This window comes from Saccoglossus kowalevskii, chromosome 2 (assembly GCF_978046115.1).
Source record: "Saccoglossus kowalevskii chromosome 2, keSacKowa6.1, whole genome shotgun sequence".
Classification (NCBI taxonomy): Eukaryota; Metazoa; Hemichordata; class Enteropneusta; family Harrimaniidae; genus Saccoglossus; species Saccoglossus kowalevskii.
The window spans coordinates 32082671-32097879 of NC_140642.1; the positions used below are offsets into that span (position 1 = coordinate 32082671).

Genomic DNA, 15209 nt, shown 5'->3' on the forward strand with positions numbered 1-15209 from the left:
AAAATATATGGAATTATTAAGCAGCAGGGCATTTACAGTGGCCTGGCAGTATCAGTACGAAATCCCAAATTTTGTAATTTTAAATGTCCGTCAATCAGCCATGTGTTTTATGCAACATAGGTCATCAACCACTTGTCAGCAATGTGCTTCACAAGCATCAAATGATCCTACTAATTAACCCGCATCAAAAAAAAAGTTATTAAACATTTTTTTTTAGGTAAGAATGCATTTCAGCACTGACTGGTTATTTTATCCATCATGTTTGCTCCAAATACTTACTGCACAGTCCCACTTTAAGCCGGAGTCTGTTTGGAGCACAGCTTCATCAAATACAAAACAGGTAACAAAACAGAGATTGCTATATGTACATGTACATTGAGTTTTTGTCATCAAGTGATGACTACAAATATTTGCACCAAAATTTGAACAGAATTGGTTATCAAATTATGAAAAATCTTAGAAAAAAAAATCATGTTTGTAAAACTTTATCTTTTACTATATTATTTTTATATCATATCATACTCACCTCATTTGATCCAATATTCCTTTTGCACTTTCCATATCTCTGAAACAAAACATGATTGAAAGTTGGTATACAGCAATTCTAGAATTGAGGGACTATTAAAATAACACCTTTTATTTTAGCTGACAAAAAAATTTTTTTTTCAAAAGAAACAACATGTGCCTGATAAGATTTCCAATATATTAATAATCTAAATAATGTTCTAACAAATGAAGATGAATAAACTCACCCAGCCCTGGCATGGCCCATGATGAGGTATCTGAATACTGTGTTCGTCACTGGCATGTCTGCACTTTTCATGATTTCTAACACCCTTCGTGCCCCTTCCATATCACCTTGCTGACAATGCACGCCAACTAGTTTTTTGTATGTAGCCTGAGAATTCAATAATAAGTCAAGTCATGAGTGAATGATGTTGATAATGTGTAACGAACGGCCCTCGAAAATATGTCGCCACATGTATGTACAGACAGCCAATCACTGTTAGCAGAGTTGTTGTTTTAAATCCATACATACCAAGTTCAAAGCGTACCTGGGGTTGAATGTAAGAAATGGATGGATGGGTGCCACAGTCCACTAGCATTTGTCACGATTATGATATCTTACTAAAATAGTACTGACCTGGTACAGTGCATGAAACAACAGCATGAGCAGATGACATTTTTAAACCTAGATTCACTATGGCTTTTAGGTAATACATTGTGAATCACAAGAAAGTTTTTGCCTGAACAAATTTCTGAAAAATCATGCTGAGTTATGAAAATATTGATTCACAATAATAACCAGACCCATATTTTAAAAACAACGTCTACTTTTGTGAAACCACTCTACGATCAATCAAGTAACAGTTAACAGAATTAGGCGAGGGTTCTTCGAACCCGCCTATTCACATAGTTCATACCCACCATAGACTCCGGTCAGTCAAAATGACTATTTTGAACTGTAGGCATTAATCAGCGATTCTGCCGGTGACGGAGAGATAGAATCCAGGTCAGGGGAAGCCCCATGACCTCAAGATTCTTTTACCCCTTACGTCACGAACCCACGTGACCGAGGCCACATGGCAACGCCATAGGCAGCCGTCCATCACTCTGGTTCCTTTCTCTCCGCCTCGAGGACTTAGACCAACGCGACGGAAAGAGTGGGGAGGTTGGGGGGGACCCGGAGTCTATGGTGGGTATGAACTATGTGAATAGGCGGGTTCGAAGAACCCTCGCCTAAATTCACTACGTTCAATTACCCACCATAGACTCCGGTCAGTCAAAATGACTATTTTGAACTGTAGGCAGAGTCAGACACCGATAGGTGGCGGGTTTTTCCGAGCAAACAGAAAAAAAGGAGAATGATGAAAGACTTTCCCCCAGTCCGGGATGAAAAACAAACCCAAAAACCTAAGTTAAGACCCAAGAAGGGTGGTGTCTTACCTTGCCTGTGCTGTCCCAGAAGCAAGAAGCCAATGCTGCTGTGGTGACAGGGTTCGGTGTGCCCGAGAAAGCTAGACCCAAGCCGAACTCGGGGGTGATAAGCTTGAAGTAGGACCGAAACAGTTCGCATGAGGACGTAGGTCGACAGAAGCGAAACCTGGGAGCTTCCAGGAAGTGCTAGTGGAACAGACAATCTGCCCGCAAAGATGCAGAGACTGACTTATCGCCTATGCGCAGAGGCCCCTGCAGTCGTTCGGGCTGGGTCAGCAAACAAGGCCTGACCCGCTACGACGGGGCCTAACCTGAAGAGACCCTGCTCAACAGATTGGGTGTCTCCTAGGTAGTAGTTGATGAAGACGTTCTGCGTTCTCCAGAAGCCTGCCCTCAGAAAGTGTTTGAGGGGGGCACCTGACGCTAGCGCTAGTGAGTTAGCAATCGCACAGACCTCATGTTCTTGTACTTGGTGTCTCTGCAAGGTCTGTGTTGAGGAGGATAGTGTATTATAGACCTCCAGTACAGTCGCAGTAATCCACCTGGGGATGGAAGTCGGGGAAACCGGCTTATCCCGCTTGTCAGGGCCGTAACACAAAAACATGTGTTTGGTTCCCCGTCTAGAAAACCTGGTACGGTTCTCGTAGCAACTCAGCGCTCGGACCGGGCAGAGAAGCAACTCCTCCTGATCTTCCGGACTGACAATATTTGCCAGCCGGGGGATGACGATCGGTTGAGGATAGTGTCCTGGGATTTGGTTCTTGGCGAAAACCCGATTCGCGTCTTAGTACAACTTGATCGCCCATAAAAGCGGCACAACCGTCCGCAACGGATAGTGCGCGCCTAGCTTTGACCGGCGCCTACCTGAGGCGAGGGCCAGTAGGAAGACTATTTTCCACATCAAAAAATTGAGTGGTGCTGATTGGAGAAGCTCAAAAGGCGGTCTGCTTAGAGCGGACAACACAGCCGACAAGTCCCAGTTGGGCAGTTCCCTTGCATGGGGTCTCAGCGTCTGGAAAGCAGTAAATAGTCTCCTAATAGTAGGACAATCGGTTAGTCTTGTTCCCGTACATTTGAATGGTGGGGCACAAGGCCGACCTGTAGCCAACGATCGCTGCGTAGGACAAACCCACTTCGTCAAACAGGTGGACGAAGGAGCCTGCTACCTGGCCAATAGAGGGATGGTATCGATCAATCTCCCTTCCGCTACACTAACCAGTGTATGCTCGCAGCCTAGAAATGTAGGCTGCATTGGTGGAATCCCAGTTCGCCCTGGCCAGGACGTTGGCAGCCCGCTCAGATAAAGCTTTCGTATGGGCGGGTCTAATGAGAGCCTCTATGCGGGTAAGTGATACCCGCCGGGCTCGTGGTAGTGCGCCGTCTGGTTGGGACGGCATGTCCGGTAAGTCCGGAAGCACTGCTGGTGTTTCGACTATCGTTTCCGACAGAAGTGGAAACTAGGCCCTGTTCGGCCAATTGGGTGCGACCAATGATAATATGCAGGTGTGCACCTGTCGAAGTCTTCTCCGGTGCCCGGTGGACTAGCGGGAAGGGAGGAAAAGCGTACACAACTAAGTGGATCCGCGGGGTAGCAAAGCGACCCTGGCCCAGGCTCCTGGAGTCAGCAGGAGTGTTACGTACGTCGGGAGCTTGGTGTTCCGGGGTGCGGCAAACGGTCTAACCTTGGACCGTCCACAGCCGAAACAGCCTGGAGGCTACCCACTGGGGTATCAGCCACTCCGTGTTCTGGAGACGGAGTCGCCCTGAAAGGGCGTCGCCAGACTGTTCCTCACCCCTGGAAGGTGGTGTGCGGTTAGCTCCCCATTGTATTCCAGGCACCAAAGGAGGATTTTGCTCCGCTAGGACTGACAACGATGGGGAAAGCGTCCCCCCCTCCTTCTTGAAGGAGACCACCGCTGCGTTGTCTGTGCGGAGCAGGACTCTGTCTCGAACTACGGGTAGAAAGCGTGGTAGTGCTAAGTACACTGCTCACAGTTCGAGCCGGTTGATATGGTGGTCCCAAAACTATGCGGGAGCCATATCCTTGGGCTTGTTCGTCCAATAGATGCACTCCCCAACCCTGGGGGGAGGCATTTGTTACCAGAGTCATACCTGCGGCGAGCGGGTCCAAGGGGGCCCCTCTGCCCGAGGTTGGTCAGTGACGACCACCAGGGCAGGGCTTCCTTCACTTGGTCCGAGATCGAAACCCGACCTATCTAGTTCCCATAGAAGAGCTCGGCGTTATAACAAGTGTTATACCGGGCAGCTGCGTAGTGCGGCCTGGGGAACGACTCTTCGAACCGAGGTCATCATTCCGATGATCCGCATTAATTCACGGAGGGACACCGAGGGAACGCTGACTAGGCATTCGGCTAGGCTGCTTAGCGCTAAGCAATACGCTTGAAATAGCTAAGCCAAGCTTACCTCTGTGTCAAAACTCCATGCCCAGGGACACCAACTGCGCGTTGGCTCGAGGTGGGACTTGTCGATTTACTAACGAGCCCAACTGGTGAAGTAAATCCTGTGTTAGCCTGATGCGTTTGGCTATTACCCCTTGCCCGGGTTGTTGGTAACCAGTAGTCTGGGTACGGATTGAGGTGTACCGACATCTGGTTAAGCAGCAGCACTACCTGTTTCATCCCTCTGGTGAACACGTAGGGCGCTGTGCCTAACCCGAACGGAGGGGGGGCACCGAAGTTCGAATACTTGGCCCAGCTGGGCGATTCGAAGGAGATGGCAACTCGCTAGGTGCATCAGTACGTGCAGGTAGGCCCCGCTTAAATCTAGCGGGGCTAGCCAGTCAAAACGGTGGATGGAGAGAAGAACCCTGAATGGTGTCTCCATGTGGAACCGATCGAGGGGCACGTACTGATTCAGTCTGTCTAGGTACAAAACTGGACGCCTGCCACTTGTAGATTTGGTACTACGAACACATTTGGGTAGAAGCCTGGACTTAGTTCCGGCTGATGTACCTTGTGTATGGCGTCTTTCCCCAGCAAACTGCTACTTCCTGTCTGATTGCTTCCGCCTTGTGGGAGTCCCCTGGCAGTGCCCAACAGGGGAGACACTGACGGGGGGAAGTGGAGATTTCAGCGGTATGCCGTAAACGGATGTCACCACCTGGGAGGGTCCAGGGGTCGGTCACCCGCCGTCACCAAACCGGGCTACACCGGCGCAATCTGTGTACGACAGGGATGTGTGGCCATGTGTTCGGCAGTTGCAAGGGGGGAGGGGGCTCCCTTCCCCCATGAGGCGAGTTCCCCAAGGCCTGAAGTAGTCACTAAGTTGTGACCTGGCCACTCACCGAACACGTGCCTGTCTCCCCCGGTTGCAGAGGTGAGCATCAAACATGCTTCCCCTGCTGCCGGGTAGACGTCCGCCCAGAGAGGGTGAGGAGCCACCACCTGGCTCTTACCTCCCTGGGGGCGCGCCACTACCCTTCCCTCCCATGGAAGGGTATAGGCGCTTGCCTCCTGGCTGACTCTGGCTAGCGGACAACGCCCTAGGGCGTTGTGTTTTCTGTGCTTGGGGTGCCCTCCGCTTGCCTATGGCAGAACCAACTGGCTAGCGGATTCGATCTGAACCCTGTGATTCATTGCACTCCGAAGCTCCGAGACTGTACCCACCATTCCCTGAACAAAGAGGGTGGAGGGTATCCAGTCTGCGTCACTGAGGTGGGGACGTACCCCGGCTCAGCTTGTCGGCGAAAACACATGCGTCTAAGGCCGCGTCTCGTAGCACAGTAGTGGCCCTGGCCAAGCGAGCCAGGCAACACTAGGGGGTGTCGCACGTAGATGTGCGGTGGCCCACCAGTAAAAATGTCGCCTGGTCTAGGAGGCTGGTGCGTTCTGCCTCCAAGGTCACCAGAGTGCTGGGCACGCATAATAATGCGCTCAAGCAACTCTGCCCTCAGGGCTAGATGGGTCGTCCTCAATTGGCAAAGACACCCATGGAACGCGGCTATCCCCCTTTGCCCGGTTTGCCAAATTCATGGTACCGGGGTCTGGGGAAGGAGCCTTGGAATCCGGTTGGGGGTGTTTTGGTCTCATCCCACGCTATGGGGTCTGATCCCGAAATACACCGACCGGGTAGCGTTTGGTCCAGTGGGAAATGTTGCCTAACGTTATCCCCACCCGGGGGCCTTAAGCATTACATCCTCCGCGGCTGACCAACGCTGCCCATCAACACCGTTTGCGTGCTCTGAGCCCCACTCCGCACTCAGACGGACAGGGGAGAGATGTGCCGACGGGGTTGCTTTGGATCCCGACGCCCGTGATCCCATAAGCGTTGAAGCAACCTTAGGTGGTCGCTTTAGGATCAAGGGTGGGGGTATATACATCGTATCACTGGGATCGATGATACTCCGCCTCACCCCAAAAGCGTGGCTCACCGAGTCATATAGATGGAAGACTCTGAGGGACCGCCCGGAGTACCGGCTGTATCCAACGCGAGTGAACTGCGTCTCCTCTAACTTAAAATATGTGAGAGGGAGCGTGTTCGACTGTGCGTCTCATGACAGGGTCGGTTCCCTCTGGGGACGCCCGTGGGCCGGTAAGAAAGGAGTCAAAACCCACAGCGGGGACCGGACACCAGGATAAATTCGTTACCGTTGTACCGTTACCGCGCGACGAACCCTAGCTGGCTGAAAGTGGGGGGGGGTCAACACGTGCCCTGCCCTGAAAGCCCTGCCCCGAGATCGGAGACTTGGCTGCCAGCACCCCGTTGGCATTCAGTGCCCGCGGATCCAGAGAAGGACCGGTGCAATTAGCCTGAGCCTCGGCCACCCCCCAAAATAGTGGGAGAGCCATGACTGGGAATGGGGGTTCCCCGGAAGAGACGTGTTTGAATGCAAACATGCTTTCGTGTCTCTTCCTGCTTGCCCACCGAGGGGACACAGTGGAGACAGCTCGCTCCGACTGCGTCTGATCTACCCGGCCTGCCAGGGACGCAATTGCCCCGACAGTCCTTCGACCAAAGCCCTCAACTCGGAGGCAAACCCGGTGCCGTGCGAGGAAGGGTCCACAAAGAGACCCGCAACGGGCCCCATAGGAGGAAAGCCTCCAGGGGCACAGCCTCGCTGCAGCCGGTAAAATCGGGTAAACCACCGCCTGAAAAAAACAGACTGTGAGGATGCCCTCCGATCAGCGGAGGAGACCGAGAAAAATATCGGTACCTCCACCGTCGGGCCTCTTACTCGACGTCCCGGTACATGAAGTACCGGTAGCCGAGCGTGAGGACTTTCCACTCATGCAAAACACGCAACTCACTTTAACCTATTTGTCTCAGCGATCTTGATGGCTCTGAAAGAAAATCTCAGAACTCCAGTGAAAAAAACACGCTTTCACGCAAAACCCCCGAAACCCGCACGTAGCTACGACAAAGTATCTCGGATGCGGTTTCTATGCTGGTAAATTCTGAATATAACCACTGCACGGTCGACTCGAAACACGAGGAGACCGTAAAGAAAAACGGCAGCGAGCCCTGGTGCTGTTATTACACCTATATATTGCTAAATACATTAAAAATAAAAGACGACATGCATGAGGGAAACGAATTACAGTTGTAAAAGGTGCCGCCATGAAATCAACATGTGACTACGTAGTGGCGCCGGATTTTGATTTCTTTGCTGTGAAAAATACTACACACAAAGGGGAAAACGACACGAGGGTAAAAAAAGACAAGGAAAACTTATCCTACCAGCTACCATGTCGGATGCCGAGCAGCGGCAACAACCCAAGCTATAAATCCGGACAGGAAAAAAAAAAGCAGGCGATCCAGCAGAGCTCGCTAAATTTCATCTCCACTCGAGGCGGAGAGAAATTAAGAGTGATGGACGGCTGCCTATGGCGTTGCCATGTGGCCTCGGTCACGTGGGTTCGTGACGTAAGGGGTAAAAGAATCTTGAGGTCATGGGGCTTCCCCTGACCTGGATTCTATCTCTCCGTCACCGGCAGAATCGCTGATTAATGCCTACAGTTCAAAATAGTCATTTTGACTGACCGGAGTCTATGGTGGGTAATTGAACGTAGTGAATTTTTGAGTTATGGGCAATATACATTTTTGTTGAACATCACATTTATAGTAACTCAAACTTTAACCCTTTTCCGGTCAGGGGAGTTTCACGCTATCAGGTTAAGTCGTTGAAAAACGGTCATGATTCAATGCACTACAGTAGCAAGCATCTGTGCATGCTATCCTGCCAGACATTTTTGCAAAAATAGGCCATAGTTAACAGACTGTATCGACCACAGTTTTCACATTTTTTGCAATCTGTTTGCATACACACTTCATTACCACCATGGACAACAATTTCTCGTATAAAAAAAATCACCGTTTTATTTCAATACACATTTTTTACTGTCGTTAAGTAACGATGTTTTGCCCTTTGTACAGTCTCAATAAACACGTGTTAAACATTGAAATAAATATTGCTTAATTGAAAACACATTACAAGCAAGTACAAGGTCACTACATGAATGCAAGTTCGAAGTAAGAAGAAAAAAAACGCGTGAGTATGGGGATATTTGGGACATGTACGGGGGAAAACGTGTTTGACGTACTCGACCCGTTAGCGTACATTTCAAATTGCAACGTATATTCAACGACTTGAACTACATGTGTAACATATTACAACGTACTTTCCGTGACTTAACTGATGTTATATTCAAGCTCTAACGTATATTAACCGACTTGACCGTATGAGTAAGTCCACACTTACAACGTATATTTAACGACTCAAACTGAGACTGAAACGAACGAGAACGTAACTGCAACGACTTGATCGGGGTTACCTTCACACGGCAACGTATATTCACCGACATGACCACATTAACCAACTAAATATTTCAACGTATATTTAACGACTTGAAATAAAACGAACTAGCGAGAACGTAACTGCAGGGACTTGGCGTGTATATATACTCACGCAGAAACGTATTTCCACCGACTAGACCCGATGAACTATCCTGACATTAAAACGTATAAATACCGACTGAGCATGAAACTAAATTAACGATAACGTATTTTCACCAACTCAAACTATTGTACAGTTCGTGACGCTGTAATAAGTCCCAAATTTATTTGTTGTACGCCTTTCTTAGTCGTCCACCCCGGCGGGCTGCTCCCATGCGTCTGCCTGATGTAGAGGGCTGCTCTTCTGTACTTCGTGTTTGTGTTCCCACGGTGCGTTTTCCCCTCAGTGCCATGTTGTGATGAAAAGCAGCGAAACATTCGCCCGCGTGAAGGTGAACTTTACAAATTGGGCATCCTTTTGATGTTTCTGATAATCGGCCACTCGCAGTTTTTCTCCCGTCCTTGCTGCACTGCTTACACGATTTTTGACGCCCGGATAGTCTGCATATTTCGTGCGAATCCATGTTTTCACTACGAATAAATGACGTGTTACTTGGAAGAGAGCCAACTTCTCTTATGGATTTTTGAATTCTACTCGAGTGTCCACCAATCAGTTGTTTACCTGTGCGGATATTGAAGAATTTGTGCGTTACTTTAGTCGTGCGATTCAATGCCTTGAAACATTCATAAGCATTGACCAATGCAACATCTATGAGGTAACAGGCCATGTAGATCCACCAACGATTGTTTTTTCTGCCCGTGTGATAGTATTTTCGCCTTTGGTTAGAACGATCCACGCCACCCATGTGATGTCTGTAACATTGTAACGATACAGGCACGTGTCTCTCGTCATCTACTGCTACTGCCGACGTAGCCAGTGGGGGATAGACTGTATTTAAAATCAATATTTGCGCGCTGTCATCCTGGTATGCAGTAATATTGATAGTGTCGTCCGGTCTAGTTGCTGCTTTCATTTCACCAATTTTCAATTTCAGCTTCTTGCTTTTCCCTTCAGGAATTAATTGCGGCGGCATGGTTTTCCGATTTCGTCTGCTAAAACTACCGACCATGTACACTTTCTTGTCTTGTAATTCAAGGGCTGTGTTAACTGACGTAAAAAGCGAATCACAGAAAAGAATATGGTTTTTTTCTGTGAAGGGCTGTAGCAACCGGTGTGTTGTCTTCTTGATTGTCCCAGTTTCTTTCTTTCTCCCCTCAATTGTAGTTTTATATTTCACCCCCAAATATGGTTCAAAGTTTGCAATGTAAGACGTTGTCGAGTCGCACACCTGCCATATTTTGAAGCCATCACGGTCGGGTTTGTGGGGCAATCTCTGCTTAAACTTGGACCGTCCCTTGAATCTAATCATACCCTCATCAATCGAAATTTCCTGTCCCATCTGGTAGTATCGCCGACAATTTTCGAGTACGGGTTTCAGCCACGGGTTGATTTTATACAACGGGTCGGCCTCTGATCGTTGACGGCGACGTTCAATGTCAGGATCCCGCCGTGGGTCATTTACTGGATCAGCTAAATGAAAATAACGCATTAGCATTTGAAATCTGGCCCGAGTCATTACTGATGCAATTCCCATGTTCTGCAGAAAGGGGTCACTCGACCAATAATCGTCGATTGCTGATTTGTGATCAACACCCATACATATCATCACACCAAAGAATGCTTGCATTTCAATGAAATTTGTATTACGCCAGCCGGCATTTAATTTTTTTGCAATGCATTTTTGATGATATTTGGCGTATTTATTAGTCTCGGTAGAAGCCAGTTCTATCAGTTCTGGTGGGATAAATTTGTAGAAATATTCCACCTCACGAGCATATGAAGGCAGTTCGAAAGTTGGTCCAGGTTCGGGTTCAAAAACTGGAATAGTAAATATATCGCCGTCTTCCTCCGTGGCCATTCTCCATTCACCAGTGCCGGAGGCAATATAATCGAATGTAGCACCAATTTCTGTGTCGGATTCAATTTCAATGTCGCTATCGAGTACAGGTGGGTAACGTTGCTCTAAAAAATCGTCATTCTCAGCACGATCTTCATCGATTTCTGAATCTGTATCGTCGTCAGTTGCAACTATGAAGTCATCTGGTATTTTGTGTCGTAGCTCACCCGTTTTTTCGTCCAATACAAGTTCATCATCACGCGTGTCCATTGGCGATGCGTGTGCATACACAACACGTTTTTTAATAGTTTGTTTTTCGGGGAAACTCGCAAGTGTTGATTGTTCTGTACCGCATACATTTTCTTGTACCATTTCTTTGGCGACATCGACGTTTTGTTGCGTACTCGCTGGGTCGATATGTTCAGGCCCCTGCTTTTCTGCGTTGGCAGTTGTGGCGGATGTCGACGGTTCCGAATCGCAAACATTGTCTTGCAAAAATTGTATCACATCTTCGACGGCACGTTGTATTTCAGCGTGACCAACTTCCGTTTCTTCGGCATCTGCTTTGTCGGCAGCTGGCGATTCAGCCACTTTACGGTTCGTCTTCGATTTACGTTTGCCTCCTGGTTTGCCCCTGCAGTCCTTCAAACGGTTTTCTTCTGTAATCGCATGTTCATTGACAGAGGAGACAGTCTCCGACTTGCGTTTGTTCTTATTCTTTTTACGCCTTTTCTTGAGTGGACTATTATCACTGGTGTCCGTGGTACGCTCGGCTGGTAACTCACCGACGTCAAATGTTTCCTTTGCTTTGGATTTCTTTCTTTTTCCACGCTTTGCTGGTGAAAAATCTGTCGTGTCAATGTCAAACTTATCACTCCCCGTGCCACTGCACGATTGACGCGTTTTCTTCAGTTTCCTTCTTGCCTTCATAAAACACTTTCTATCTGTATAGGACGGCATATTAACGTATGTGTCGGAAAGGAGGCACACAGCGAGTCTGGGCTTTATCTCACTTTCTTCGGTCATATTTATACTGAACGACCAGATGTCCACAAGACTGCATCTCCCCACAATTTGAATATTTATTGTTATGTAAATAAATATGTTATTTTTTCGAACACAGATTGGTTACAATTTGCATACACATAAAATTGCATATGCTAGCTCAGACGGTGAAATCACGTGGACTTTAATTAACAGTTAACCGAACTTGGAGTTATATCTTGGGCATGATTTTGCAAAAGTGAACACAGTTTTTAAAATATATGCAAGGTCATTTTTGTAACTTGAACAATTCAGCATCTCCCTCAACAAGGCCCTCGCAAAACAGTTTAGAAATATAATTGTCGCAAATACATTATTTGCTCTATTAAAAGTGTATTTCCAATTAAAGCGCATACAAAATAGGAATACATTATATACTTACTAAATTTGGTTTTACTCCTTTGGCTTCCATTTTTTCTAATAATTCTGAAGGGGAGGTTTTGTGTTCATTCTGAAGGTATACATCTAGTAAGGTGTTGTACACAGCTGTATTAAACGTAAATCCTACAAGAAACATAGCCAATACATGGTAGTAGATCCAGACTTGCAAAATATCATTGGTAAAAGATAACATTTAAACTTCAGGTTTTCCATTTTATTGTTCTTATTAATTATTGGAATTAAACATCCTGCTAAGTAATGAATTATTTTCAACATCAGTTCAAAAGTTAGTGTTTATAAACAAACAGTAAAAGAAGAAACAGTGTTATCAACAATCTGTTGTCATTGATGTCAAGGTAATGGAAAGTAATCTTGTTTCGTGAAGTATCACATGAACAAAACACTGTCATTGTTGCGGCATCACAAACATATCTTTACATCTCCCGAACAGGAAGTTACAAATATGGATGCAATATGGATGCAGTAACTAGGCAGTAACTAGGCAACCAAATTCAAAGTATTGCTGATGAAGCAGGATATTTTAATGCCCTAAGAACCATTAAAAAAAACGTTATTAACATCTTCTTTAACTCATTTCATATCTCTACATACATACATACCTAGGTCTTCTACTTTATCCCATATTTCATGCACTAATTTGGTTCTTTCAATAGCCGGTACTTCTGCCATCAAACTCCCACAATACCTTGTGAGTTGCTGAACAGTTCTTGCCGTTGCAAAACCTTCAAAAAATGTCATAGAATATCTTGCTAATTGTGAAATTGATTGATTCGGCAACAAAATAAATGAAACAACAGACACAATCCATTAACAAAAGAATTGGTAAATAAACCATATGCAAAATATGTAACAAGCCTTCGAAATTGGATTCTACAGTTCAGAATATGATTATGTTAGAACTTACTGTCTCATACATGTATAGCACCAGTAAAGGGTGGTAGTAGCCACGCCACGCATGCGCAAGATATACGAGTCTCATATAAACAAAGATGGCGACTTTGACTGTTACACAGATCAACAAGTACCAACTGAGACGTTTCCAAGCTTTAATTAGGTAATTTTTAGGTGATTGGCAGGTATCGAAGGAGTCACTGACAATATTCAGCGCAAGTAGCACCCAGGTCAAACCTTATACTTGTGATTTTCATTTGAAGAGCGCATTTGATTGTGGGAGAATCAATCTTTATCAACACAAATGTCGCACATGCGCAGCGCGACGACTACCATGCTTTACATATGTCATAAGTATCCCTACGTATCCTATTAAACATGACATCACACAATAACAGCGACTCTTTTATTTCATATTTGTTAACGACTGAAATGAACATTCCTCCACCAACCAAATGTTAACACTGTTGCCTATAGGAATTCTATCAGCAAACTGGTTAAAAAACAAATTTACCTGTTTTGCACAATGAGTCAAACATACGTGTAACTTGCAATTTGGTAACTCGTCCAAACCGCTTCTCAGAAAATACGACTTGATGGAAAATATCATGTTCTTGATGTTGAATATTTTTTATAAAGTCTCCAAAGTCATCGTCTATGGCGCTGTGACTGACGGCCGTTTCTGTGTTGGTTAATCTAGAGCTGGAATTGAAGTGTATTTCAAGTCAATATTCATTTTACAGAGATTGGACAGTCAAATCAGAATCATTAGGTGCCTGTGTTCTCTATAGTCTATTTTTTACAATATGCTGGCAGTGCATAGGATGTGACTGGGGATGTGACTGGGGTTGTCTGTCCATGTTAATTAAACTGAACCACAACGTAATACGTGTTGTATATAACATGCATATATTCTTACAGCGATATTGTCACATGTCAGGCTTTTGTTAGGACAGCGAATTGCATTTATATCAACAGATGAGGAGTAATAATTACTACATTAATGTTTTTAATGTAGTAATCTTTCATGTTTGGTGAGAGATTACAGCAGTTGGGTTCACGTTAGTCAAGACCCACTCGGCTCATGCCAAAACGATGCCTTCATTCGTTGATCTGTTAGTTGACCAAAACATCGTGGTAGACGATATGCATATGATGATAATAATAATTACTGTATTGAAATCATATCTATTTGTTGTCTTTGTAAAAATGAAACTGAATATCAGTCCTTATGGGTGGGGTAACTCGCATAGGCTTGTACTGTGGCTATCAGGTTTCGTGATCACCCCACCATACCGGCAATAAAAAAACTAAGGCGAAAGCAAAATACTACAATGTAGACTTTGGCGTACGTGCTTGTAGAGTTGGCCCCGAATAAGCAGCGGTATTGATATTACCACTGCGGGTACTGTTCATTTTACTCTAAGGCAACAGCCACGTTAAGTCATCGATGGATATAATCACAGTTTCTCTATGATAATCAACCGTTATAATCATGGAGCTATGATGAATCTATATTAGTTCATGGTAATAATATTATCATACATATATGATGTATGACCCAAACACCATGTAGAGATAACAAGATTACCTCGATGAAAACACTAACCTGGAATGGAACGCCTGCCTGGCATTGTGTTCAACAACGACAAATAATCTTTGGTTCGGTCTGATTACTGTTCGAACACAATTTTGAGGAGACGCAGCCAAATATCTTGCGATCCTAGCAGACCTCCGTAGAAACGCCATTTTGGTTTACACATGTGAGTTTCTGGCACATTGCGCTTGCGTAATGAACAGCGCCGCTCGCGATAGTGTTATGTGTTCCTATTGTTTTTAATTACGGTCTTACGAGCAAAATACTAAATAAATAAATGAATTTTAAACAATGGTCGTTTATTGCCAGTCAATTGTACATAATCCAAGTTTCAAACACGAACCTCGGTCAAATAGAGAGTTTTTTGGGGGAGGGGGAAGGTCTTTATGCTCAACCAATGAAATAGCAGTTTTAGACTTAACCTTCAACTGACCTTGACAACTGCGGGGGGGGGGGGGGAATTTATAAGCCCAGCAAATTAGTGTCAGTTTCAAATTTGATTTTTGCTTGACCTTGTCAATTTGGGACTGCCAACATATTTTGTGTAAGTTTTGGATTTTAAATTACCCATGAGCATTTGGTCCAAT

The 15209-nt window shown here is 45.7% G+C and overlaps 1 protein-coding gene across 1 annotated transcript in view; it reads right to left on the reverse strand.

Annotated features, from left to right (window-relative positions):
• The window catches only part of LOC102809307 (leucine-rich PPR motif-containing protein, mitochondrial-like), a 36372-nt gene extending 21598 nt beyond the window's left edge, over window positions 1–14774 (reverse strand). Inside the window, exons 1-6 of the mRNA XM_085494399.1 lie at window positions 14635–14774; window positions 13540–13727; window positions 12734–12856; window positions 12115–12236; window positions 753–898; window positions 527–565 (exon numbers count right to left, since the gene is read on the reverse strand). Of these exons, the coding sequence (XP_085350525.1) occupies window positions 527–565; window positions 753–898; window positions 12115–12236; window positions 12734–12856; window positions 13540–13727; window positions 14635–14774 (758 nt within the window). The remainder of the gene's footprint in view (window positions 1–526; window positions 566–752; window positions 899–12114; window positions 12237–12733; window positions 12857–13539; window positions 13728–14634) is intronic.
• Between the last annotated feature and the right edge of the window lie 435 nt (window positions 14775–15209).